The sequence below is a fragment of the Hippichthys cyanospilos genome, chromosome 2 (genome assembly GCF_059441005.1).
Source record: "Hippichthys cyanospilos isolate Australia breed blue-spotted pipefish chromosome 2, RoL_Hcya_1.0, whole genome shotgun sequence".
NCBI lineage: Eukaryota > Metazoa > Chordata > Actinopteri > Syngnathiformes > Syngnathidae > Hippichthys > Hippichthys cyanospilos.
In genome coordinates, this window is record NC_142370.1 from 34,045,560 (window position 1) to 34,070,706 (window position 25,147).

At 40.8% G+C, this 25,147-nt stretch overlaps 3 protein-coding genes across 7 annotated transcripts; 1 reads left to right on the top strand and 2 right to left on the bottom strand.

Moving 5' to 3' along the window:
- Positions 1 to 636: 636 nt before the first annotated feature.
- micos10 (mitochondrial contact site and cristae organizing system subunit 10) lies at positions 637 to 2,987 on the bottom strand. Of its 2 annotated transcripts, XM_088407997.1 has the most exons (5): positions 2,908 to 2,987; positions 2,673 to 2,819; positions 2,093 to 2,140; positions 1,711 to 1,811; positions 637 to 841 (listed from the first exon to the last, which is right to left on the bottom strand). In XM_088407997.1, the coding sequence occupies exons 2-5, from the start codon at positions 2,734 to 2,736 to the stop codon at positions 833 to 835; spliced, it is 222 nt and encodes a 73-aa protein (XP_088264123.1). In that variant the 5' UTR covers positions 2,737 to 2,819; positions 2,908 to 2,987; the 3' UTR covers positions 637 to 832. The 2 variants fall into 2 exon arrangements, with proteins under 2 accessions (XP_088264123.1, XP_088264122.1); XM_088407996.1 differs by having other exon boundaries at positions 2,673 to 2,940.
- Positions 2,988 to 3,082: 95 nt separating this feature from the next.
- sike1 (suppressor of IKBKE 1) lies at positions 3,083 to 6,572 on the bottom strand. The gene is made up of 5 exons (XM_088407878.1): positions 6,150 to 6,572; positions 5,442 to 5,547; positions 5,235 to 5,377; positions 4,990 to 5,103; positions 3,083 to 3,788 (listed from the first exon to the last, which is right to left on the bottom strand). Exons 1-5 carry the CDS (start codon positions 6,306 to 6,308, stop codon positions 3,657 to 3,659), a joined length of 654 nt encoding a protein of 217 aa, XP_088264004.1. The 5' UTR covers positions 6,309 to 6,572; the 3' UTR covers positions 3,083 to 3,656.
- Positions 6,573 to 6,958: 386 nt separating this feature from the next.
- On the top strand, positions 6,959 to 25,135 carry csde1 (cold shock domain containing E1, RNA-binding). Of its 4 annotated transcripts, none has more exons than XM_088404981.1 (21): positions 6,959 to 7,037; positions 10,505 to 11,217; positions 12,447 to 12,711; positions 15,439 to 15,637; positions 15,722 to 15,888; positions 17,697 to 17,783; positions 18,165 to 18,262; positions 18,348 to 18,429; positions 19,006 to 19,134; positions 19,223 to 19,348; positions 19,440 to 19,655; positions 19,775 to 19,915; positions 20,022 to 20,186; positions 21,918 to 22,025; positions 22,274 to 22,446; positions 22,551 to 22,669; positions 22,750 to 22,869; positions 22,959 to 23,137; positions 23,219 to 23,382; positions 23,464 to 23,596; positions 23,732 to 25,135. In XM_088404981.1, exons 3-21 carry the CDS (start codon positions 12,586 to 12,588, stop codon positions 23,777 to 23,779), a joined length of 2,580 nt encoding a protein of 859 aa, XP_088261107.1. In that variant the 5' UTR covers positions 6,959 to 7,037; positions 10,505 to 11,217; positions 12,447 to 12,585; the 3' UTR covers positions 23,780 to 25,135. The 4 variants fall into 4 exon arrangements, with proteins under 4 accessions (XP_088261107.1, XP_088261117.1, XP_088261134.1 ...); XM_088404991.1 differs by having other exon boundaries at positions 15,722 to 15,831; XM_088405008.1 differs by lacking the exon at positions 17,697 to 17,783 and having other exon boundaries at positions 15,722 to 15,831.
- The last annotated feature ends 12 nt before the right edge of the window (positions 25,136 to 25,147 follow it).

The following is a 25,147-nucleotide window of genomic DNA, read 5'->3' on the forward strand; positions in this document are numbered from 1 at the left end:
GTGACTGCAAAGTCAAATATATTTTGCACATTTTGAAATCAGATGCCGCTAAAAACTATTCACAGGGATATTGCTAACAAAAACATGCGTAAAAATGGAAGAAAACAGGCTAAATTTGATATTTTAACCAGAAACTTGAAGGCAAAATTTGCATTAATCGGGCCACGTAAAATTATGCGGTGGGCCGGATCTGGCCCCCGGGCCTTGAGTTTGACACCTGTGATAAAACTGGTCATCTGGTTAATAATTAGTTGAAAGGCTGTGTTTCTATTGTTTCTAACAAATATCTACTATATGACTATATACACTGTACGGGTGCGCTGGAACTCGTCTTCAATGACCTTTGCTGACCTTATATCATAAGTGTCGAACTCCAGTCCTCGAGGGCCGGCATCCTGCATGTTTTTCCGGTTTTCTCTCCCCAACACACCTGATTCAAATAATTAGCTCATTAGCAAGCTCTGCGGGAGCTTCGAAATGATCCCGATCATTTGAATCAGGTGTTTTTGAGGGAAAAGGTTTGAAAACATGTAGGATACCGGCCCTCGAGGACTGGAGTTCCACACCTGTGCCTTATATGGATGGTACTTTGCTTTCCTAACATTTATGTGGAAATAACACAACCTTCACAATGCGGGGCTTTCATACTGATTTTATTACATAAACGCAGACTGTCCCGATCAAGCAAAAGTCATTGGGAGAGGGTCTTCCGATAAACAGACGTGGGGGTCTCAAAGGAAGACAGTGCAAATGGTGACTCCCACAAAAGCAAAATAAAAATGTTTAAAAAAAAAAAAAAAAAAAAAAAGGACAGTCTTTTGATGACTTGAGCCTACTGGTCCTGTTGAAGAAAATAGATTTTGGTTACATAAAGTAAAAGCAACACGGTTCATGAGATGATAATGGGATTTATAATCCAGAAGGCGAACATGTTAAAAAAAAAAAAAAGGGTGTTCTGTGAATAATATTCCGACCAGCAAATTTTCCTTCGACCAAAACAATTTTTTCTATGCTATGCGTGGGAAATTGTTTATTTTATGTTCTTGACTCAAAAGAATAGTGCTACTTTGGGTGCTTACAGAAAGGGAGAAAAAAGCAGTGACAAAGACGCTTTTTTTTTGATTGACATTCAACAGAAGCCACAATTTGATTATAAAATCATTTGAAATAATTAGCTTTCTGTTAGGGCTGGCCGATATGCCTCCCCTTCCGTCTTCCTGAAAAAAATCTTTTTGAAGGATTTAATTGACGTAAGAAAACCAACAAACATTTATTCTAAGGTTTTATTTGTGAAAAATAAATCCTGCATTGTATGCTCATTTGAAATCAGCTTTAATGTATGCTTGTCACCATCAATTCAATCAATGCCAAAGACTCATTTTTACATGTTTTTTTTTTTTTTTTTTTTTATGAATCTAGGCATTCAATCCTATTTATTTAATTAATTTTAGTAGTAGTTAGTACCTTTTGTAAACATGTTTCATAATCCACTCATCCAGCATTTGGCCACTTTTGCAAAAGCATCAATTTCATGATTAATTTGATGTATCACACAGCCGTACAATCAGTAGTATCTAACATATATCGTTAAATGATTAACTTTGAATTAAAGATGGTGCATGGCAATATTTGTCAAGGCAGATTTTTTTTTTCCCATGTTACATTGTGCTGTCGTTGACACCATTGCATAAATGTATCAATAGGGCTTACCTTTTTATGCAGCAAGTAATGTAACCTCAGGTCATTCTGACAGTTGGCATAAGCCATGCCAAGACCCATGCCCGAGCCAAGCGTAATGGGCCACGTGTGCCCTGAAACAGACGACACATACATTTGTTGGTTGTTAACGATTGCGCAGTATTTTGATCCTTTTTGAGTCATTTTCTTCTATGTCATTCTCGCGGTATGTTAGCGTCGACTCAAACGTCAACTCAGTGGTCATGGCATGTTGAACTTTGACATGTTTTCACCATCTGGGTGAAATTTCAGCTCCGTGGTGCCTCGTTTCTAAGTGTTTCCTTTTATGTGAAATACCTTACAAAATAATGCATAAGGGTTCATCAGTAAAGCAGCAAAAAAACCAAAAACTTACTTTTGAAGAAGATGACCGAAAAAACTATTCCCAATCCAAGACCTGTGCCTGGAAAATAGCAACACGCAGGATCACATTTTATTTACAGCATTCTGATTTGCTGCATCACACATGTTCGACATAATGCACAGTTTTCATTTTTTAATACGGTACATGATATTCAAAACTAATAAATGGATTGCCAAACTACCACAAGCTAAATTGTGAAATATCATATTTCTAGCACAGTTTTGTCCCTGAATAACTAAGGTTCAAGCCAGATATTCGTGTAAATGCAAAATAAAATACTGTATAAAACAAAAAAGAATCGACAATCCCGACAGTGTTAAAACAACACTTAATTTAACTTTGAGGGTGACTTGGTCATCATTTATGCAAATCTTTTTGAGGTTTTATTCTAGTAAATAAAGTGCCAAGAGGAACGGAAAAAAATAGTAATTCGGTGGTCATTGGCTTGCCCTTGGCTAGCTAGTTAGCTAGCTCGCCACTCAATGACAATTGCTGCAATAAAAGATTTTGCTCGTTCTGATCCGCGTTTTCCATAATCACAAGAAATGCAGATAAATGCGGGGCTATTTACCGAGCTTAATGACACCATCCGCAAGGCATCGGTCCCACTTTTTCCCCAGCTCTTTCTCAGACATGCTGAGCTTCTAGCGACAGGCAGGCTCCAAGTGTCAAAAGCTGACGCGTGCTGCGTTCAATTACAACCGCAAATAATAAAATCCTGAAAAATAACAAAGGAAATTAAGGGAAAGTGCGGAAGTAGCGTTAAGAATATGAATATATTGCAAAGGACATTAACTGAAAGAGACCTAGCAAAAAAATAATAATACGTCCAAAATGTAACGAAATAAGAAGCCAACAAGCCGATTCCGATGCATTCGCGGATGCTTCACGTGAACGTCGCACGTCGTTCTCGCGATATTATATCATGCGAAGGCTCTCCCAAAGACGTCATCGTTTCCGCCCAAAGTAAATACTGTACTGTAGTTTTATGGTAAGATTTTATTCACAATTTTTCTGAGGACATTTCATCTCCCATAATATATAATAGCATTGTATGGTTTATTCAACGAGAGAACTAAAAACGTTCTATGACCCCAAAACTTAGAAATATGGCCACATAAAATCACATAAACTGACACCAGTATGACTCGTTTAAATGCAGGAAACGCGTGTTTAGAATAAGCCTCAAACATTTCATTCTTTATTTTTAATGACGCACAATATACATTTGGCTGCTTCAAGTAAAGTCTAACGTGGATGATTGTGAACAACAGAGGTAGGATTCATCTCGACATATCTTTGTATCAAAACAACAACAAAATCCTCCCTGTCTATGCTGTACTATTGTTCTCATTTTTAATAGTAATCACAACATTGACATCAACTTGGCCTTGCATCTGATTATGGAAAACTGACAAATAACATATAGGCTATACTTGCTTGCACCAAAAAAAAAAAAAAAAAAAAAAAAAAACTATTGTGGTTTAACAGGTCATCCATCAATGGAAAAAAACATGGACCATGGGCCTAACAGTCCCAAATGAAGCACTTCAGATTAATCGTTGGATTCTGCTGGCTGGGGCTTGTTTTCATTTGATGTTGATGCTGGCTGGGTGCTTTCTTCTCTTGCCGTTACCATCGAATCCTTACTGATGGCCAGAAGGTCCCGAAGTTCCTTGTTCTCAATCTGACCAAGAGCGAGTGGGGAAAAGAAGAACAAAAACAAAGCCCGGTAAGAATTCTCTGCACTTTTTTTGTAACAGTAGTTGTAAAAAGCTCTAGAATAAGGATACGCTGCTATTGCATGCTCAGATGCATTTTTGGTAAAGCTAATTTTGAGGTCTTGGCCAGTGCTTCTCATTATTTTTTGCTAAGCTCCCACAAGGAAAGAAAAACCCCAAACACACACTCATCGCAATGACTTTAAAAAAGATAAATATGAACAAAAATTTGTTTTAACATTAGTGAAAGAAAAAACACCAATACATCATCGACTTTTACAGGGTATATACAGGTTATTCTGAAACTGAAAAAAAAAGTGCATAAAAGTGCCTGCAAAAATATATCAATCTTTATTTAAACTAAAAACATTATTGACTAGCTGTATTTGATTCTAAAAAATACAATTAATAAATAATAATACATGTAAATTGATCTGGAACAATATCACACTTACCAAACATACGGTCCGCGGGCCGGTTCTGGCCCGCGAACGGTTTTATTCCGGCCCACGAGATTATTTTGTAATGTGATTTAAAACATGATAAGTTTTGTTTTTTTTTCAATGAATGAAAAAACTTGAAATGGTTTATGACTAATAGTAATGTCATAGTTATATGATATTAGTGATGTTATGCTTGTACTATTTTGGAGAGTATTAGTAATAGTAATACATTTGAAGTTGTTGTTTTAACGTCATATAAATATACACTATGCTTTTATTGGTCCGGTCCATTTGGGAATAGCTTTTCCTCTATACGGCCCTTGACACCTCGTCTTGAAACATTTAATATGAAAAAAAAAAGCCATAAACATTGTTGGCTACAAATAGCTCGTTGACGATTGAGGTGTCTGCCTTTCTTTACGTGACTGTTCAATATTTCTCCATGGTGTTTCTTGACGGGTTTGACAGCTATTTAAAAAGTTTATAACTTCCGCACTTTAAGATTGAACGTGCCACTGCACCACCTGGTGCCAGGAAAGTGCAATTACAATTAACATGGCAAAAGCAAAGGCTTGTCACAGTCATACAATTCGATTTACTTCATAAAAAAACATCTCTTCCTTCGCTAAATACAGGTATTTTAGCTGGACAACTAGCCTCTTTTTTTCCTCCTTCGACATACCAACTTGGGCTGGCTTAGTCACTGAAAAAGAAGTGCAGTCACCTCTAGCTGGGCAAGTTTCTCTCGAATGGAGCAGTAGCGCTGATCATCCACCTGCACTGCTTGTCTCATCACCTGGCCCATCTCGCATATTCGCTCCACTTGGGTCTGCACTTCCTAGAATAGAGCCAATGCCATAATTGTCTATCAATAGAATTTCAAATCAGAATCCCAAGATTCTGCAAGGATGCTGTAACTTTGCATTGGCCTATAGCAATATGTGACTACTGTAAAAACAGTTACTGTACCTTTGCATGGTCTTCGTGGAGGGTAAGGACGGGTTTAGTATCCAGCTCCTCTTTAGCCATCATCATCTGGAGCATCTGCTTTCGGTAACGGCCCATGATCAACTCTAATGTGTACTGATGCTCCTCAAGAGACAACCAGAGTTCTGCAAACATTGAACACGTATCATTGGGAATACAGATAGAACTCGTGAATTTATGTCTCCAAACCTTTATTCTCCTGCTGGAGTTCCTTGATTTGAGTATTCTCCTGAGTCAAGAGGACATGAGGCTTGTATTTCAGCATCTCCTGCACCTCCGAAGTGTCATCTGCGTTCTGGGAAGGAAGAAAGAAAAAAAAGGATTATGTAAAGCAACATCAATGCATCGGATAATATTGCTTTAAGACAAAAAACAACAACAAAATACAGCCGCTTGTATTTGATCACGTGACCAATACAGAACTTTACAAGGAAGCTCACCTGTCACCGAGGGTGTCGTTACTTAATGAATTACAAATCTTTTCATTCCTTTCTTCTTTGATAGGATCCCGAAAGAAGAAGAAAGTATTCCAGTTTGTGGGTGCGATTACTAGAGCAATTGTGTCCAACTCATCTGAATTTGAGTAGCTGCGTGTGTTTTTGTTTTAACCCCATAAATACGTCATGAACTGGATGAGGCAACACTTAAGTATAGCATGAGCCGTTGTAAATATATATAAAAAATAAACTAATTTGGAAATAATACAAAATAAAATGCAATACAAGCATAAATCATATTTTTATAGGTTGGGTGCAATGCAAGTAAGACCCATCAAGTGTTCCATTGAAAAGACACAGAGCCAAAACAAGTATCAATACAGTTTGCCTATGTGTCGATTCGATACACGAGGCCTCATTAACCCATCACTACTCGCGTCTGAGCACCGTGATGTCTTACCTTGTCCGGAGGAGCATTTTCCACCTCTTTCATGCTGTGCACCCTCTGACTGAGGGCCCCGGACTGCTCGATGAGGCCCTCGGCGGCTGTGTCGTGCTCCTTTAACCTCTCCAGTAGCGTCCGCGCATCACCCAACACTTTCTCCAAAGTGCAGGCCATCTACCTGAAGCTTGATCGTCTTATGACAACTCAACTCAACGTTACAGTGTAAACCCGACGACACTAGCGTCGTTGTCTTCGTGCTACATAAGTAGCTCCGATCTGTAGCGGCGAAACGTTTTTTTAATACATATTAGTATACTTTACAAAACAAACCGACCTGATTGAAAATAATCCCACGAAATACGATAAACACGCGAATAATGCAGTCTGTTTTGACAGTTGTTACTCGAATCCAAACGCGAAGCACATTGATGACGTCACGTCCGCATTGACGTTTTGTATGCACAGCACGGATTTACGTACCATGTATAATGGGGTAAAGCTAAAAAAAGATAGAGAAAAAAACAATAACGTTTCATTAAATGTTGATAAGTTACCAACAAAGTCATTTTATTGTTTGGTTAACATAATACAAGTAACTCAAGTTTATTTTCAGAACAGACGTGCCTTCGGTATTTCTGCCAGATACAGTACGAAAGCGCTTTGTTATTATAATTCAAGTATTATACCCTCGTTTCCGAAATAAACTACATTTTTACATTATTGAGGAAGGACTCGTTTAACGTGAACGAAAACAATATATGGGGGCGTAGTTCCTCTTTTCCCTTTTTAAACTCTTCGGTTCTCGAACCTTTGTCAAATATCGCGATAACAGCAGTCAGACTCACTACGTAATGTGCCGTGCTGCTTCTAGCGGCGCTGGTGACAGTGCTGAAAGCTGTTGGGGTGAGTTTTTATTAAAATTTACGGTTTATTACTAGATTGAAACCCGCCTATGGATATGTCTAATGGGTAGCTACAACTTGAAGCGTCGAATTTTATAAAGTAGAACCCCTTTACCGTCGCTTGACCGTGCTTGTGGGGCCTTGGTGGGACCAGGCGTTTTCCCCACAGCATAAATCACCCCACACAAGGACCCACCAGGTTAGCATAGTAAGCTAGCTTTAGCCGCTAGCACCGGCTACGGCCTAAGCGCATTCCCACTGGTAAAAACACGTTGTCGGTTATACCGGGACAATACAATGTAATGATGACGTAGCGAGATTGGAGTTATTTGATTGAAACCTGTGATAGTAAACGAGAAAAAAATGTATAAACCCATTCCCCAAATCTCGGCTTCTTTGTTTTCCATTCCTCGTGCGGCTAGCTTTTTTTTTTTTTGTTTAACGGTTCCCGTCAACCGTAGAATACCCGGTTCAATAAAAGTCCACGTTTGGAAACGAGTAAACTTTTATCAGACGCAACCGTTATTAAAATATTTAATTGTTAATATAATATGAGCGGTGAGCAAATGGGCGAGCCACCATGAGGTCCACGTTAAGGAATTTGGCTGAAAATATGAGTGTCACTCGCTTCAAATATTTTTTTCCTCTCCTACTTCGGTACCTTATTTTTTCCAGTAACAGTGTTAAATTTAATGTGCGACAAAGTAATACTTTTCAGAAATAAATAAGTGCATCTTGTAAGCAATTCACTGTTACACACCGATTTACTCCCCACTGTGGCTTTAATCGATCGGTAACGCCCTGGACAGAGCCACTAAATAGTTAGCTAAATGCTAATGTAAGCGGTTCCGTTTGTCCAGACAAGGTCAATGAGATAACGCGCCGACAGGCGTTTGCGCAGTTTCCGGAAAGACTGACAGCAAACCGGTGTCTCTTGATTCGGGACACGAATATTTGTGGAAATGTTCCCGCTGCAACGTGTTGTGTGTTGCAACGTGTTCGGTCGGCCCGTTCTCAGGTCCAGCTGAGCATGGCGACTGCTGGGAAGTCACATGGCGATTCCTGTCAGAGGGCTTGTTGTTCTGGAACAAATAGTGGGCTCGCTGAGTGCCTTCAGGCTGTCTGCACTGGAGTCTTGACAGCAGTTTTAAACAATCTTTTGTTTTATGAATTGCCTAATTTTTTTTAAGTGTTTTTGACTATGTGACAAAATAATTTCCCATTCTGACTTGTCAGAATGTTCCAGAAGAAGTAAACCACCTGAAAATATGCCAGTTTACCACTCAATGTTTCCCAACATGAATTAATCAAAGCCCCTTATTTTATGTTAAAAATAATGTCACACACCAATCAAAACTATTCAAGATTAGATCACGAGGCTAAGGCCTTGTCTACACGTAAACTGGGCTTTTTTAAAACCCGGATAATTCTCCTCTCTCTGTGTAAATAAAAATTTTGTCCGTATATTTTTGCCACACGAATATGCCACACGAATCCACATAGTGTAGGGGTGTTCAAATCAAATCAGATTTTGTTTGTATATCCCTAAATCACCGAGGTGTTTATTTGCAAGTATGCCTAGCTGCTCCGATATAGCTGATTGGTAGTTTGAATGACACGGATCGAATGTTTATTATTATTATGGTCGAAATTGCAACTCAAGGCACGCGGGTATGCTGTTTTTAATTAAAAAAACAAACAAAAAACGATCCACTCATCCAACTTCCGTCTGAAGAGCCTGGTCGCTCTCATCCAACCCGCATGTTTAAAAGTTGTGTATAAATTCACTGTCAATGAAACACGTCAATCCCGCCGCTGTCAGTTTCAACTCCTCATTCACAAGTTCTTCTGCACGCGGGCATTGCTGCCACTGCTCCACAAAATGCTGTGGCTTAAAACATCCCCCTCCCGTTCCTCAATGTCTATTGCTACTTTTGTATACATTTGTATATTTCATGCAAGTATTTTTGCACTTAAATTCTACGAGGGAGTTATGTATGGTAAATGCTAGCTAAAACAAAAGTAAAACAACTTGATTTTTTTTTCCTTATTTTCCTTTAAAAAAAATGGAAGGGAAAAATCGAGAATCCAATTTTTCTGGAAAAAAAATCTCGGATTTAATTTTTAGGCAAAATCGCCCAGTTCCCACTGATTTGTATTAACTCATTCACATTATGGGAAAAAATGCAACTTCTAATATGAAGTGAATGCATTCAAACAAAACATTTTTAATAAGTTTAGAAGTGCATAATTTGCAAGTAAATATGTGCATGTTCCGCAACATGCCTGACTGAGAAGTAAACCACTACATCATGAGTGCCTTTGTTTACTTTACCATGACTCAAATGTAAGCGCTGTGGGTACATTTCATCAGCAATGGTGTGAAAGGTTGTCTGTTTCGATAAGCGCTCTGATGACCAGTCCTGGTTGAAGTCCGCCTTTAGCCCAAAGTTAGTTGGGATAGACATCAGCTCACTTATAATTAGTCATAAATGAGTTTTAAAATGTACAGCTGTACAAAGAAATAAGTATGTTATTTCTTGAGGTCATATTTACTTCAACCAAAACATTTGTTTTAGTGCCTTCCGTTTTTCGAATGTTTTCATTTCTATCAAAAACACAATTGAAGTGTAAGGAATTGCATTAAATTATTCATGAAACTTGATGATCTCCTTATCGCAGGCTAGCACACCACACGTGATGATTGGGAAAGGAAAAACCTATCTATGCCTTTGGCCTCGCCTCCCAACTTGTTTTTCAAAGTGCCGTACATAATGTAGGTCACAAAGTTTCATAACCCAGTGATGAAATCCTTTTCTTGTTGGGCCAGGTGCGCCCCTATGTATTCTATGACTGAATGTGTACTTTTGAGTGTGCAAAACCTGGTTGTGTTCAAAACTGTTGCCCTGTATCCCATTTGAGGAATGCAGCCATAAATATCACGACCTGATCTGAAGGTATGCGCCAGTACTTGTTGCTCCTTGCTTCTTGCTCTACGCTATCTAGTCAGCTGTGATCACAGGCATCTAGGGCGGAGCCTATTTTTACTCCCGTGAGTCAAGGGTCCCAAAACACTCGATGGCGCAACACCTTTGTGCATTGACACAATTTATACTGTATTGTAGTTTATGCTAGTCATATGAGAGTCTTTCTTTGAGCAACTGTTGGACACCTGAGGCGGGATTTAAACTATAGGTCCAAGTGCCAAATTCTTCATGCTTATAGTATAGCTGAATGAGTTTGCAAAGTTTAGCTGTGCCACCCACCCCAGAAAAAAAATAACTGTAAATGGGCTTTAACTCATTCAGAGACACATCTTCAGACCTACCAGTACCATTCACACCATTTAGCCTGTGTACCGGATTCTGTCCTCCAAACATTTGAGATTTAAGCGTCCCACTGTATTAAGCATTTGATATGCAAGTCATTTAATGCATCTTCCCTGTCGTTGTGCTTCTATCCTAACAGTATGAAGTGAAACGGGACAGAATTTTTTTGTACCATCCGCAACTGCTTCAAAGTTCAGATCACAAGAAAGAAACCGAAGAGAAATTTCCAAAACAAAACAAGCAACGTTGCAACTCCCAAGACTCCAAGATACGTTGGATCCAGGATCATTTCAAGGGTTTTTAAACAACAAGTGTAACCAAAATTCTGGTTTGACCAAAGACCAACATCAGGCCAGTCTGTACTACACAAGCCGAAGAGAAGCAATCCTACGCCCGACCTATTGTGAGAAGACAACAACTGATCTGAAACCAGAAGTTTGTGCCTACTCAACAGCTTTGACAAAGCACACGTCCCAACGCTGCTTCTAGCTCTCCTCATCCTCACCACACCACCGACTCCACACCGGGGTGTGGCGTGAGCTGCTGTCTGCTAGTTTATTTTATTTTTCCATAACGTCCCATACTTTAACCCCCTTTCCTTGCCCACTGTTTTCATCCGACATTATTTTTTTTTCAAAGTAGTTTTTTCTTCTTCTTGTACCTGCTTTTGTCCCTTTTTTTTGCGCTACTTTTTTTCCCTCCTTTTGCTTAATGCAAGCATCTCCGACTTGTGCCACAAGCCTGTAACAAGTGTGTGTGTATGAGCGTGTGTTGGACCGTGTATGAAGAGATCTGCAGAAACAAATTGGTCTTCAAGAACCTTCAAATTACCTTTCAAGACAACTAATAAAGGTGGGTCAAAGGTATATTTCATTTTCCAGTAAAATGCTTAAACCAGTATCTAGTTAAACATCAACTTGTGTCCCCCTTTTTCTTAGATTCTCTTATTTTTCCTAGAAGTTCAAGTTGGTTAAGTCAACACAAAAGGGGTAGTTTTTAATTGTGTTAACTCATGCAATACAACATTTTTCAAAGGTTTGCTTAAAATACAAAGCAACAGTAATGTCACTCTGTTCTGCTTTCGAAGCAGTGGTATTTATTATTTTGGGCACCTGACTACTGATACCCTCTTTTGGGATTAGTGTGGTAGAGATACATAGTAAACAAGACAACCATTTATTGTTTCTGACCTTCTTGTCAAGAACGTTACTGCAAGCCAGATGGGAATTTCTCAGATAAGAACCACATAAAAAGAAATTGTTCAATTAGGGAACTTGAAAGTGTCCTTGGGCAGGTCTTGCTATTACCCCCTAAGGAAAGTGAATTTTACATAGTATAACTATGGTAAATTAGAAAAACCTTCGGTGGAATGAATGAGACCCTCGCCAAGGCTGAGCACTTTCAAGGATTCTGCTTTTAATCGTCACTCGGGCTCCGCACTACAAGGATTCATTCACCTTGGCTTTTTGGCTGTTGAGTTTAACTTGGAAGATAGCTAAATCCAATGGATTATTTCCCTGTTGACCCATGTTCTCCTCGTCACCTAAGTTGTCAAATTGTTTTGTCCTTTTTTGCTAATGTTAAATGATACTTGGGCGAGCGACTCCAATAGGGCCTAAGACACATTTATCCAAATCCCTTTTCCACAAGCGAACGCTTGCGAGTGTCTGCAAAGGTGGCAAAAGCTTTGTTCTCAACAGGGTTCATTAAAGTGTGCAAACGCTCACGACCTGTGCTGTTTTCTTGACGCATGTTCAAAATGTCCTGGCAGCAAAAAAAAAGGAAAAACCCAAGTTGTTGGGGAGCGTTCCTCAAACGTTTGCAACCTTGAATGACCCCCAGCCCTCTCCCAAATTTGAAAGCCCCTCAGTAGGTTGGGGCCTTTTAGCTTGATTGCCTCTTGGATACACCACCTTGCACTTATTGTTATTTTAAGATATGTTCTCAAAGTGTTTTTCAGCATCCTGCAAACGTATGTATGGGAAGAGCCCAAACCCCCGTTGCCTCTTTGTTTGTAAAATTATGGCCGGCTGACATATTTGCCTCACCCGTCTTGTTTGTGCCTCTCTTCGCCCCTGCAGACATCCAGCGGTGTGTCATTGGGTGGTTTCATTAGAACAAATCATTTCCCATCAAGCATTAAAAAAAAAACATTTAACAATTACTTCTCGAAATCAGCAAAAGTGCCCAAGCAAGTGTGGTTAGAGTTTATTGGAAAATATGGGCAGCCCCTGGAAAGGCTTTGTTGAGTTTACCATGCCTGCGTCGCCACCCACCACGTTCGTTAGCGCTGACCTGAGCAGCACCTCCCCTGTCGGACTCAGCCTGTCACCATATGGCCGATCTGTAAGTTCCACCTTCCCACCTCTTCTCTAAGACGCCCTTCCATCGATTGCTCATCCACCCTTCCCATGCGATGCCCATCAGCCCGCCTTGCCCTGCATCTCCTTGCTGTGAATGGCCCACAACCTTTCACCCCCTCTGGGCTCCAGAGACTAGCCTCTGCTCAGGAGTAATCTTCCGGGGTGGCTGTTTTCAAGAAGAAAATCAAACATTCCGCACTTCCATGTCAGTTTTTTTCCTCTCTCCCCACAAATCAATGCAGGTTTCATCAATTTCATCTAAGCACGGCCAACTCACTTCCCGCAAACCAAGGCCAAGAAAATGCGGTAACTGGCTATTGGCCGCCGAAGACTTTTTATTTTTTATTTTTTCCTCCCCCCTAATGGATGATCAAAATAAGATCCTTGTCATTCATTGGGCTAAGTTATTCATTACTGGGCCAACAAAAGAGGCTGATCTTGGACCCCCTCCTCTTCCCATAATTCATTACTCATCATCACTCGCCACTATAGATGCACGGCTGTTTGCCCTATCATTTGATATTTTCTCTAGGGTGTTATAATTTACTCTTCCAATCACTAAATTAGGATACTGTTTAAAAATGTCACAGGAACTGACTGAAGTTGACTTTTATTTGTATTAGTAGCTCTTTTGTCGAGGAAAAATCCTCCAAAGTGATGTAAGGTGGTATTCTGTATGGCATCTTGTTTGACAGATTTTCCATAGCCTTTTGCTGTTGGATACCATTACAGTATGTCGAGTTGGGGTATTGCAATGATGTAATGGCGGTGCCTGGCAGGAAAATTAAGCAATATTTTAGCAAAGCTTGGATGTAGTACGATTTTAAATCATTCTTTTTTTAGTACCACACAAGCATCTTTACTGCTGTTAAAGGTAGTTAAATGCTCCTCCCCAACAGCATAGGCGAGCTCAAGCCACAGTATCAGAAATGGAGAGGGGTACTTCTGAGCCCCCGGTTGCTCGGCGCACTGGCCCGTCTTCCTCTACCGCTCCCATGTCTATCCCCCGCTCCTCCTCAGTCTCTTGCCACCCCCAGTCAGCAAGTAAAAAACACAAGCGGACTCCATTGTACCAAAGATCAGTAAGCGGATATGCTGAGTGTTGCTAGTATTTTTTTACAAGTCTATAACATCATAATTTATCATGTGACTTTAACAGCATGTACTGTGTGCGGTGTTGTGAAACCCATCTTTGTTTGTTTTTTGTATGGGACTGGCTGTGTCTGGTTTTACAGGGTTTTCTCAGTGAATGACATCTTAGTTCAGGAGTTCTCAAGCTAGGGAGGTGCAGTTCAGGAAAATTACTTGAAGCCAAGATTCTGTACAACCTTATGTATAACGTGCATTGTAATTCAACCCTACATACTTTGAGGCAACCAAATTAAAATCTTTTTTGTGACGATATGTAAGATTTAGACCGTTTTTCATTAAAAAAAATACATTGAATTATACATTTCAAAAACATGCAACTAAACGTGTTCTTAATGACTGACAGGTTGTTTTAAATATAATTGTTGGTCTAGTTGTTATTTATTATTAATTATTAATTACATGGCTATGGGCAGCTGGAGGAGTGTGTATCGCTGCATTTACTGTAATGCCCCTAAAGCTCACATATGCACAGGTGGAAAATTACCTGTACTACCTCTAACATTTAATGAGAGACTTAAAACAAAAAATATTTGCAGTAATGGATGGTGCCAAATCACAAAAGAAGTTTACACGGGACTCTACTCCTCGGCCACACTTCTCACATCCGAAAAGAACAAATTAGCCTCACTTGAACCCCCTCAGGACCTTGGAGGCGGAATAAAAATGTGAATAACATTAGTACCGCTGTTGTAGTTTTTTTTTTCCTTTTTTATATATATATATATGTCTTTTTTGTTTTCGTTTATTTTTAACTATTCCTAGTTGAGTAGCAAAAGTCACTAAATATAGTAAAGATTTTGCGGTGTTGGCAATGCTATAGACACAAGTCATACCACTTGCTGCCGTGCTTGTATTAGTGTCCTCTTAGGTATTTCTTGGACTTAATTGTCACAGTGACCGCCTATCAGAGACTGGGGTCGAGCCGAACGTGGCCCCCAGCCTGTACTTTGCCACGTTCTGGGTCAGAGTATGAAAGGAGTAAAGACAGAGATGAGAGCAGACATCAGTCCCATCCAGCGGCAAGACAAACACCCAAATTTTGTCCTGGTTAAATAACAGGTGTTTGTTAATGTAAGTTAATAAAAAAGTAGATCTATTAAAATGCTGCTTTGATTGGATCTGGACCAAAGTCTGCCTATACATGATGTTTGACTTGATGAGTAGCGGGATCTCACCACGTACGTTTTACTCAAAGCAAGAAATGTATCACACTTTTTTCTGTACCAATGGTTTCAAAACGACAGGGCGGGTAGTTTTTAGTGCATGATACTTAAACTATGGTGCTGCACTTACCACTTACCCGTGTGGTTTGAATTCAGTTCTAATTCAGTTATCAGTGGAATGCTTGCTGCTGTTCTGACAGCCACCTTAGAGGCTTATTAATGAGATTTTCGTTTGTTTTTCCTTTCATTCAAACCTTTTCAAATGTGTTTGCATGTTTTTGTAAATGCTTTAATTCCCATTTTCAAGCTTGCAGGAAATAGTGTACGGTTGTCCACGCTTTTCATTCAGTATTAGTGTTATGGTAACTCCCATTTCTTTCCCTCCTCTTCCCCAGATGAGCTTTGATCCAGGCATGCTCCATAACAATGGGCACACCGGGTTTGCTAATGGAACAGGTCCTGGCATAAGAGAGATGGGCGTGATAGAGAAGCTTCTGACTTCGTACGGTTTCATCCAGTGCTCTGAACGTCAGGCTCGTCTTTTTTTCCACTGTTCTCAATACAATGGCAACCTGCAGGACCTCAAAATAGGAGGCAAGTAACACCGGGCCGCCAGAAAACTCTTCTTCTTTCTGCTTACGCCGAGTAGTCACGTTTCCTTTGCTCTTCTCTCCGCAGATGATGTTGAGTTTGAGGTGTCCTCTGACAGGCGCACTGGCAAGCCCATAGCAGTGAAGCTGCTAAAGATTAAGCCAGAGGTGCTGCCAGAGGAGCGCATTTCAGGCCAGGTGGGGCCAGACCTGCACGCCTATCCATTTACTGTGCTGCATGGTTATATTCATCCAGTTAAGGAACACCGTTTTATATTTGGTTCTGTCCTTTGTCTGTCATCTTTAACGCTTAAGTCGTATTTAATTTCCAACGCAATGCATGAGATCACCAACCATTCGTGTATGAAAAGACACAAAAAGAAACGTCGACCGATCAGCCACCGCCCAGCCAATTGCACATCAAATAAACTGTATTAAAAATTCTGCCCTTACAAAAGTCATTGTATTTAGTTATTAATTTCTTACTTAAGTCTGCGCAAGTCAAAATATTGGAAACACCTCTCGGTATAATGCAATGCTATTCATGATCACTGAACATTCTAACAAGCGAATGATACTCGATACCTCTCAAAATTGAGATTCAGGAACATTTTACAGGCAGGAATTTTCATACAGTTACATCTATCAAAATTATTCACAGTGATTCACTTTTTCCACATTTTGTCGTTAGAGCCTCATTCCAAAATAGAATACATGAATTTCTCCCTCAAAAGCCAACACAAAACACCCCATTATAGCCCCTTTCATACTGCAGGACCTTTATCAGGAACTATCCGCTGTACCCTGATAGTTTGAGTTCCCCTTTCCGTTCACACCAAAAACATTCCTGGTCTGGAAGTTTCCCTCAAGCGTCTACCAGGAACTATCTAAGCACCTAGTCACGACTAGGGTCTTCGGCTACCTACCTGGGTAGCGAGAGGGGGGCTTGTTGTGCTAATTTAACACGGATTGGTTGTTTGCTCATGGGAGTGTGTTGTTTAGGTATCAGCAGCCGCCGTTATGCGATTCAGCAGTTGTTTTCACTGTATCCAGTTGAATATTTTGAAATAATAAAAGAAAAAATTGATAGGTGGATGGGTGCTCTGGAACAAACTTTAGTTAGCGCCACTAGATTGAGGTGGGGGGATTATCCCCCCCTGCCTCACATGATCTGTCCAATTTGAATACACTCCCTCGCCCACTGTTGCTGGATGTGAACGCACACTTGGGGACCGCGGACCTGGAACCCCCGCGACCAGGAAGTCCTGGACTTTTTGGTGTGAAAGGGGCTAAATAATTTGTTCAGTTTTGAAATGAGTGTCGCATAACAATGGTTAGGCGGAATTGGAAAAAGTGAAATGCTTTTCGGACGCTCTGCATTACTCTATTAATTCATATCAATTAGGCCTCATGCTACATTGGCATGTCGTCATTTATGGTTGTTGGCGTACGGGCTGCCTGTTTAAGATTTATGGTCATGCTCAAGTGTGTATTATCGCTCAAGAAACTAGTATATCTCATTTAGAGGAGTCTTTCAAATACACAGTGGTTTGATCTTTTTGCGACTCATTTACTGTGAGTAAGAATACATCAAACTCACATAACACAGTACTCTATGATTTTGGTCACACATGCGTTGCAAACCCATTGACAGTTATTCAAATATAGGATATTTTATATCTGTGATAGATCACCATCTCAAAGACAGAAATATTTGAAGGATAACTAGTTTGATTGTGCCTTGTGTTAAAAAAGGCATCAGGTCCGGCTTGAAATCTGGGATGGAAGAAATATCAAGCAGCCTACCCTTCTTCCTCCTACACCCCACAATCACAGCAGATTCACCCTTGAGCAAGGCATTTAAATCCCCCAACACCTTTCCTGCTGCTGGATTGTTGGACTCTTGCCAGTGTGTTGCTAATGCTGTGCGCTTGTTGTGTTCATTGTGATAGGTGGCAGTTGACTTATTTTGTGTGTGCTTTCGTGTTTTCACCTTAATTTTAGCAACAACTGATTCGGATCGGAAAAGGTGTTTTGCTAACTAACACCATTGTTTTGTGTAGGTTGTCGCTGCAATTCCTGTAACTTTAGATGGGAAGACTCCTCCAGGCCAGGTGCCCACTGGAAGTGTTTGTTATGAACGAAATGGGGTAATTGTCAGGTTTTTTTTTTCTAGATTATCCACCTAACCAACCTAATTGCAACACACAAAAGGCATAACATTTTTTTTGTCTTTGTGATTCAACTGATATCTGTTATGGTAACAGATGGTCCCCACCAAGCCACAATATTGGCAAATATCACTTTATAAGGCAATATTATTGTGCACTGTGCAGTATGATGGTTAAGTAAAGTCCAAACTACAGCACCATCCACACTTTGGCGTCCTGCGACATATGTGTCTGCAAAGTTGTTTAAAAACAGATTTTATTTTTTTTTTAATGGTAGACAGCATTTGAAGTGTGATGCATTTGAGCAGTTGTCATCTCTTCCCTTTAAAACAAAGTGTGACAATGGTGTGATTTCCACAGGAAGTGTTCTACCTTACCTACACTACTGATGATGTGGAGGGCAATACCCACCTGGACACTGGTGACAAAGTCAGCTTTTATATGGAGACCAACAAGCAGTCAGTTTTTGCAATCTTTGCGGTTAATGTGTTCTTGGTCCAATAATATTGTAAACATTGTATCCACTTTGTTCCTGTTTTTCAGTACCGGTGCCGTCAGTGCTCGTAATATTCAACTTGTGACGAAAAAGCAAATGAGATGCCAGGGTGTGGTGTGCGCCACAAAGGTAATGGCAGCCCAGAGCATTGTTTGACCTGTCTCATGACTCAAAAACTAAACACTGACTGGACTAGTTGAATAATAATTCAAGGTTGTTTCACTCCAGACAGACGCCTTTGGTTTTGTAATGTGCTGTTTTTTTACTCGTCTGTCGGTTCATTTAGCATTTCTCTACAAGAAGGAAGTTATTCTACAGGCTGGATACACTACATTTTTCTCCCCAAATAATAAATGTGGTTCCTCTCATAGCCATAAACTTTACAAGGTGGACCATGTTGTGTACTTTCAAATTTAATACAGTAATTGATTTACAAATGCTAATCATAAATCAAGAAGCACTCCATCATGAAAATCTGTGCCTACTTGATAAATGAAATAGCTAAATCAAACTAAACAAACCTATTCAAAGATTAGACCTACCTACGTTAAAAAAAGAAAATCCCATGTGTGGATGCTTACGAGGCACCACGCACAAGTGAAAATCCATGTCATACTGCGTATGAATTGTAGTCCCAATTTGAAAGGTTATGTAAACACGATACATATTTTTTGTCTGCTATTGAACCATCCATTGTCTTTTCAGGAGGCTTTTGGATTCATCGAGAGGGCTGATGTGGTGAAGGAGATCTTTTTTCACTACAGTGAATTTAAGGGTGATCTTGAGGCCCTGCAGGCAGGAGATGATGTTGAGTTCACAATCAAAGACAGAAATGTAGGTATCTTCCAGCTTTTGACACCTAACCTTTGAGTTTTTCAAAATCCATCATGACCTTTCAAACCGTATGCTCTCGTCGTCATAGGGTAAGGAAGTTGCCACAGAAGTAAGACTTCTCCCTCAAGGAACTGTCATCTTTGAGGATATCAGCATTGAACAGTTTGAAGGAACAGTCACCAAGGTCATCCCCAAGGTTCCCACTAAAAACCAGGCAAGTCAAAAACATTGTTCCCGGTGTTGGAATTTCTGGGAATTACTCAAGCGGACCTTTTATTCGATTGCAATTTCTTTCGCTGGCGCAGAATGACCCTCTCCCCGGCCGTATTGGTGCTCGAATTGGATTCACTGACAAAGAAATGCCGTTTGGCGAAAAGGACACAAAGTCAAAGGTGACTCTTTTGGAGGGCGACCATGTGCAATTCAACATTTCCACTGACCGCAGAGATAAACTGGAGAGGGCCACCAACATTGACATCCTCCCAGACTCCTTTGATATCACTAAGGAGACGCGCGAAATGGTGAGCAAGACGGGGACGTGGAATTGTTTTGAAATTCTTCAACAAACTAACTGAATTCGCAGTTAAGCGATGCGAATTAGCAGGTGCTTATGAAAAGATAACGCCGAATCTTCTTGCAGGGGGTGATCGCCGCTATTCGTGATGGTTTTGGCTTCATCAAGTGTGTGGACCGTGATGCTCGGATGTTCTTTCACTTCAGTGAAGTCCTGGAAGAGAGTCAGCTGCACATCTCTGATGAAGTGGAGTTTACTGTTGTGCCTGTATGTTAACATTTTCACTGTAACGGCAGTTTCAGAGTTTTCGCATGTATTGAAATCAATTACCAAATGAAACCTAATGTCCTGATCCTTTCTTTGTGTTTTCAAGGATATGCTCTCTGCTCAGAGGAACCATGCCGTACGTATCAAAAAGTTGCCAAAGGGCACGGTGTCCTTTCATACCCAGTCTGAGCAGCGCTTTGTGGGGGTGGTGCAGAAGGAAGTTGTGTCAGCCACAGCTAAAAATGCCAGTCCAAGCAAGGGCAAGGAGAAGGTACTGTATCATTCATTCATTTCAACAGATAATGAATGGCAGTCGTCTTGCATTCAAAATCGATACTCGAAGTTCATTTTCTTTGACATTTTTGCCCTCCTTTTTTTTTTTTTTTTTTTTCAATGACCACTTCCTCTTCCCGCTTCTTGTGGTTAGAAAAAAGACAAGGTAGGACTCAGGCCCGCTGCATGCAGCTAAAAACCCAATGACACAAAAGTGCAAAATGACTAGGTTGAAGAATTTCTAATCTTAATCGGTGCCTGTTCTTCATCTTTTTAAGGGTAAAATGCTAGACAAGGTTTGTCTTTGAAGACTCAAAAGTTCCTTTGTTTTGACTTGTAGCTGACAGCATGCAATTGGTCACCAATTAACTCAAAAGATGAGGACTGTAGTTACGTAAGAAGAATGGCCGTTTAATAATTGATTGAAAAAAATAAATAACCAGAAAAATGTTTTAATGAGGGAATATACAGAGCCTTTATTAGAGCTGGGCATTTAATGGAAACATCAACATTTTAATTATTGGAATCACTAATTCGTTAACTTATTTCCAAACCTGTATTCAACTATACCAAATCTGAACTTCAAATATGCACTCACGTAAAAGTTTATACTACCTTTGTGTTAGTTGCAAGTTACTGAGTGTGTCACAAAGGAGGAAAACGTAATTTCATGTTCAAGCACACAATCTTTTCTCTCAACCAGTCTACCTTGTCACGCGGAAAACGAGCCAAAATGAAACCACTCATCTTGTCTGTTTCTTAACTCTCGACAGGGCACAGTGGCCGCTTTGGGCCGACGGTCTAAACAGGCAAAACGTCCAGCTTAATTTCGCTAAAATCTTAAATTCTTGGCTGTTAAGGACTTAAAAATTCAAACGCGTGTTCCAAATAAAGGTCGTTTTTGCCTGTTTAGACTATTGGCCGAAAGCGGCCTCCGTGACCTGTAAAGGGTTATAGGGGAATTAAACTCAGTAGTCACTTTAAAAAAAAAAAAGTTCAAAAGCAGCGAGAAAAGACACCAAATATTGTTACCAAATTACTAATGTCTGCAGAGACTTGCTTTGAGTTTTGGAAACAATGCAAAATTGATTTAAAAAATATATATATCATTTAAAAAAATTCTATGACTTAAGCCCCAATACTACCGAGTGGCAAAGGCTGGCCAGTGTCCATGAAGGTAGCGGTTCTTTTAAACTTTGCAGGGGTTTGTTCAAGGTCACCATAATATAGACAGATGTTCACTTGTACTGCTCGTCACAAAGAAATTTTGGGCACCTTCAAAATTTTCTTGCAACAGAAACGTCTGGTGACCTTGAATGAACCTCCAGGAGATCAAAATTGCTGCTACAGCCGCGCCTCACTGGGACAAGGGATTAAGCAAATTGCTCATCTTTGATGAGTAGTGCAAACCCTTTGGAATGTTTGCCAGGGAAGATAAGATTAAGTTTACATGAAAGTGTTACTATCAGAGCTATCTGCCATCGTCATGCCTTCATGATTTTACCGAGATTCTCGACTAAATGCATTATGAATTCCGCTCTCACTTGCACGCGGTATTTATTATTTTTGTTTTTAACAAGTCCTTAAATCATATGGTTCACTTAACCTGTGTGTTTTGATGTGGCCCTGTTTTGCCATTTTGATACGTTATCAAAGACACTATTACGTTCTCATAAATAGCAAATGAATTTACTGTTGTATTGGAACTAATTTTTTCCTTGCACTGTAGGAACCCGAGGACGGAGTGATTGCATATGAAGACTGCGGTGTGAAGCTTACCGTGGCTTACCATACGAAAGACTTGGAGGGAGGCTATCGCCCACAGGTTGGAGATAAGGTATCATCAACTTTTTTTTTTTTTTTACATATTTCTGTGCCATAGCAAAGCAAGCAATTGGTCTGTGCATTTCTCAATGCATGCAACGTTCGTGAAGACTAGAAAAGCTTCTTATTGGGGGGGGGCACAAATGCATGCTAATATTTCCATCAAATAATTAGAATGTTTTGCATGCCCTGCCATTTGCCAAAAGAAGGGTATCACCGTTGTTGTGATAACTTTGTGACATGTTCACATTTAACCTCTAGGTGGAGTTCTCGATCAATGAAGTGAAACGAAGCGGCCAGCAGAGCGCAGTTTCCATCAGGGTGGTGAACCGAAATGCCTGCGGGGGCAAGAGGCTGCAAGGCTTCATTGCCACCCTCAAGGATAACTTTGGCTTCATCGAGACTGCAAACCACGACCAGGAGATCTTCTTTCACTACAGGTCGGATTGGAAATTGGGGTTTTATTTAGATAGTGATGGGGTTTTTTTCCTCAATGTAGTCACTAGTTGATAAGCGCTGAAGCTTATGTTGTTTTCACCTACAGTGAAATGTGTGGGGACTTGGATAATCTGGAGTTGGGTGATACAGTGGAGTATACGCTGTCTAAGGGAAAAGGAAATAAAGTCAGTGCTGAAAAGGTCACCAAAGTGGCTGCTGGTAAGGTTTTGAATTCCCATCCCAGAACAGTCATCCGTGTTCTTGCATGGAACAAACAAGATGAAAACCTCTGCTTTCAGCGAATGGCATTGGAGATGATGTGGGCACAACAGTGATGGTGGGGAAAGTCATCCGTCCAATACGAAGCGTGGACCCCTCTCAGACAGAATACCAAGGCCTTATTGAAGTCATAGAGGAAGGTGGGGCTGATGCTTGCAATTCCTTTTTTTTTTTTAAATTCAGGAGTTTTTTTGTTTTGTTTTTTGTAATCATCACCTTGTTGTTTCAGGTGGAGCGAAAGGCCAGACTTATCCCTTTGGAATCATGGGAATGGCTAACAAGGGCCACTGTTTGCAAAAAGGAGAGCAGGTGAAATTCCAGATTTGCACAATACCCCAGACTGGACAGAAGATGGCCTGTAACGTGGTCCCTCAGCGCCGAGCCTTGGTGGAGTGCGTGAAAGACCAGGTGGCCATCACGCACCAACACCATGACGGTCGTCTCGCTGGAGAAAACGAGTCTCAAGTTCTTGTTGTTTTCCCCCGCCAGTTTGGTTTCATCACATATGAAGTTGGTGAGAGCAAGAAGCTTTTCTTTCACGTCAAGGAAGTCCAAGACGGCTTAGAGCTCCAGACTGGGGATGAAGTGGAGTTCTCGGTCGTCTTCAATCAACGCACGGGAAAATGTAGTGCCTGCAACGTGCGGCGAGTCAGGTCGGACCTCTTTGGGACTTAATTTCATCCAATTGTCTCGTCGGTTCAGTGCCATCTCTTCAATATGTTTTGATATTACAGCGAGGGGCCGAAACCGGTGGCCACGCCACGTCCCGACCGTCTGGTCAACAGACTGAAGAGCATCACCCTGGACGACGCCAGTGCCCCTCGTCTAGTCATCGTTAGACAGCCGCGCGGTCCGGACAATTCAAAGGTACCGCCATTTCGAGTCGTGAACGGCACCAAAAAAAAATTCCTCCGCTCACCATCCAGTTTTACGTATTCATGGTATTGAGCAGTATTATAGAGTTTGATGACATATTTGCTGTTTCTCCCGTGTGTCACACAGGGCTTCAACGTGGAGCGCAAGACCCGCCAGCCCGGCGTCATTGACTGAGCAATACTTTGGTGCCGGTAGAAGCGGGGAGGAGGTCGGTCTCGGGGGTGACCCTTGAACCCCTTGCCCCACTCAAAACCCAAAACGTACGCGCCGCAATGCAGCAATCGGCCCCCTTAATTCATGGAGCCGCGTGTAGAAGTGGGATGAGCGTCCCTTTCCTCTCCCCCCGACACCCGCCTCCTCCCCGCCTTTATTGTATGATGTTCTTGATGAGTGCACATAGGAGATCTCTGAGCGCGTGCTTGTGTGACGTATCTTAGCTGTGAGCGGGGACACGCGGCCTCGTCCCTCCAAATCAGACCGCGCGGCCATCTGTGCCCCCAACCTCCCCGATTGTTTTGGAATTAAGCTTTGTCTGGAATTCTGCACCTGTATACGTGTCCACTTATTTAGTTGGAGCGAATGAGCGCGCGCACGCATGTCTTTGTTCGGGTGTCTTTTCCATTTCTGGTTTCCCTCTCTTAGTCGCTTCTTTCCCCACAGACACTTGACACGGTTTCATTGTGAGAATTCTGCTACTGTATGCTTTCCTACAAAATGCATCAAGCAAAGTTCCCTCCATAAGGAGGATCATATTTCTCATGTGCGAGCTTCAACCGAGGATTTTTCTCTGCTCGTTTTTTTGAGCAGTTTTTAAAATGCTTGACTTGAGAGCTTTTTGAAAGCATGGAGCGTGCGTGTGTGTTTGTGTGTGTGTGCGTGTGTGTACGTACGTATGCGTGTTTGAGTCTAACGGGGTTTAGTTTTACCAATCTGGAGCCTTTAAATACTTTTTTGGTATCCACGTGCTCCACTAAAGCAATTTCTCCCAGGTGCAGAATTCCTCGTGGCATCCTATACCTGCAATTATTTTATTTTTTATTATTTCGTTTGCACATGTTGCTTTTTTTTTTTCCATTGAAACTCAGTCTACTATGAAAAACAAGGTGCCTAAAAAAAAAAAAGGAAAAAAAAAACTTACAAGCAAAACGAAGGGGGTGGCGGGGCTTTCAAAAGGCTTGTTTGCTTCCCGGCCAGCCACCAATATAAAGAACAATCTTTTGAATGGCTTTCTTGTTAAGTAGAGATAATGATATGCATCCTGAACCTGTGGGTTAAACAATACTGTATGTAATGTGTGCTTTTTTTCCCCCCCTTAGTTCAAGTCAGACTTCATATATAACAACAAATTTATGGGAGGAAAAGTTAAGATATTAGAAACTAAGTTTAAAAAAAAAAAACAACAAAAAAAGGAAAAAGCAATCAGGATCAGTCAGTTTGCAGAGATCACTGGGTTTCAGTTGAAACGCGTACCGTTGTACGTTTGTTAATGGTCTTGAATGAATCCGCAAATTAAAGTTTTACGAAAATCAACAGTTGTCATCT

Excerpts from the sequence above, each read along its gene's own strand:
- micos10 (XM_088407997.1), bottom strand. The coding sequence starts at position 2,736 with ATGTCTGAGAAAGAGCTGGGGAAAAAGTGGGACCGATGCCTTGCGGAT. Across the intron at positions 2,141-2,672 it reads GGATGGTGTCATTAAGCTCG|GCACAGGTCTTGGATTGGGA; the intron begins GTAAATAGCCCC and ends GCTATTTTCCAG. Across the intron at positions 1,812-2,092 it reads TTCGGTCATCTTCTTCAAAA|GGCACACGTGGCCCATTACG; the intron begins GTAAGTTTTTGG and ends CGTCTGTTTCAG.
- sike1 (XM_088407878.1), bottom strand. The coding sequence starts at position 6,308 with ATGGCCTGCACTTTGGAGAAAGTGTTGGGTGATGCGCGGACGCTACTG. Across the intron at positions 5,548-6,149 it reads AAAATGCTCCTCCGGACAAG|AACGCAGATGACACTTCGGA; the intron begins GTAAGACATCAC and ends CTTCCTTCCCAG. Across the intron at positions 5,104-5,234 it reads TCCACGAAGACCATGCAAAG|GAAGTGCAGACCCAAGTGGA; the intron begins GTACAGTAACTG and ends GCTCTATTCTAG.
- csde1 (XM_088404981.1), top strand. The coding sequence starts at position 12,586 with ATGGGCAGCCCCTGGAAAGGCTTTGTTGAGTTTACCATGCCTGCGTCG. Across the intron at positions 15,889-17,696 it reads TGCATGGTTATATTCATCCA|GTTGTCGCTGCAATTCCTGT; the intron begins GTTAAGGAACAC and ends TGTTTTGTGTAG. Across the intron at positions 22,870-22,958 it reads TATTGAAGTCATAGAGGAAG|GTGGAGCGAAAGGCCAGACT; the intron begins GTGGGGCTGATG and ends TTGTTGTTTCAG.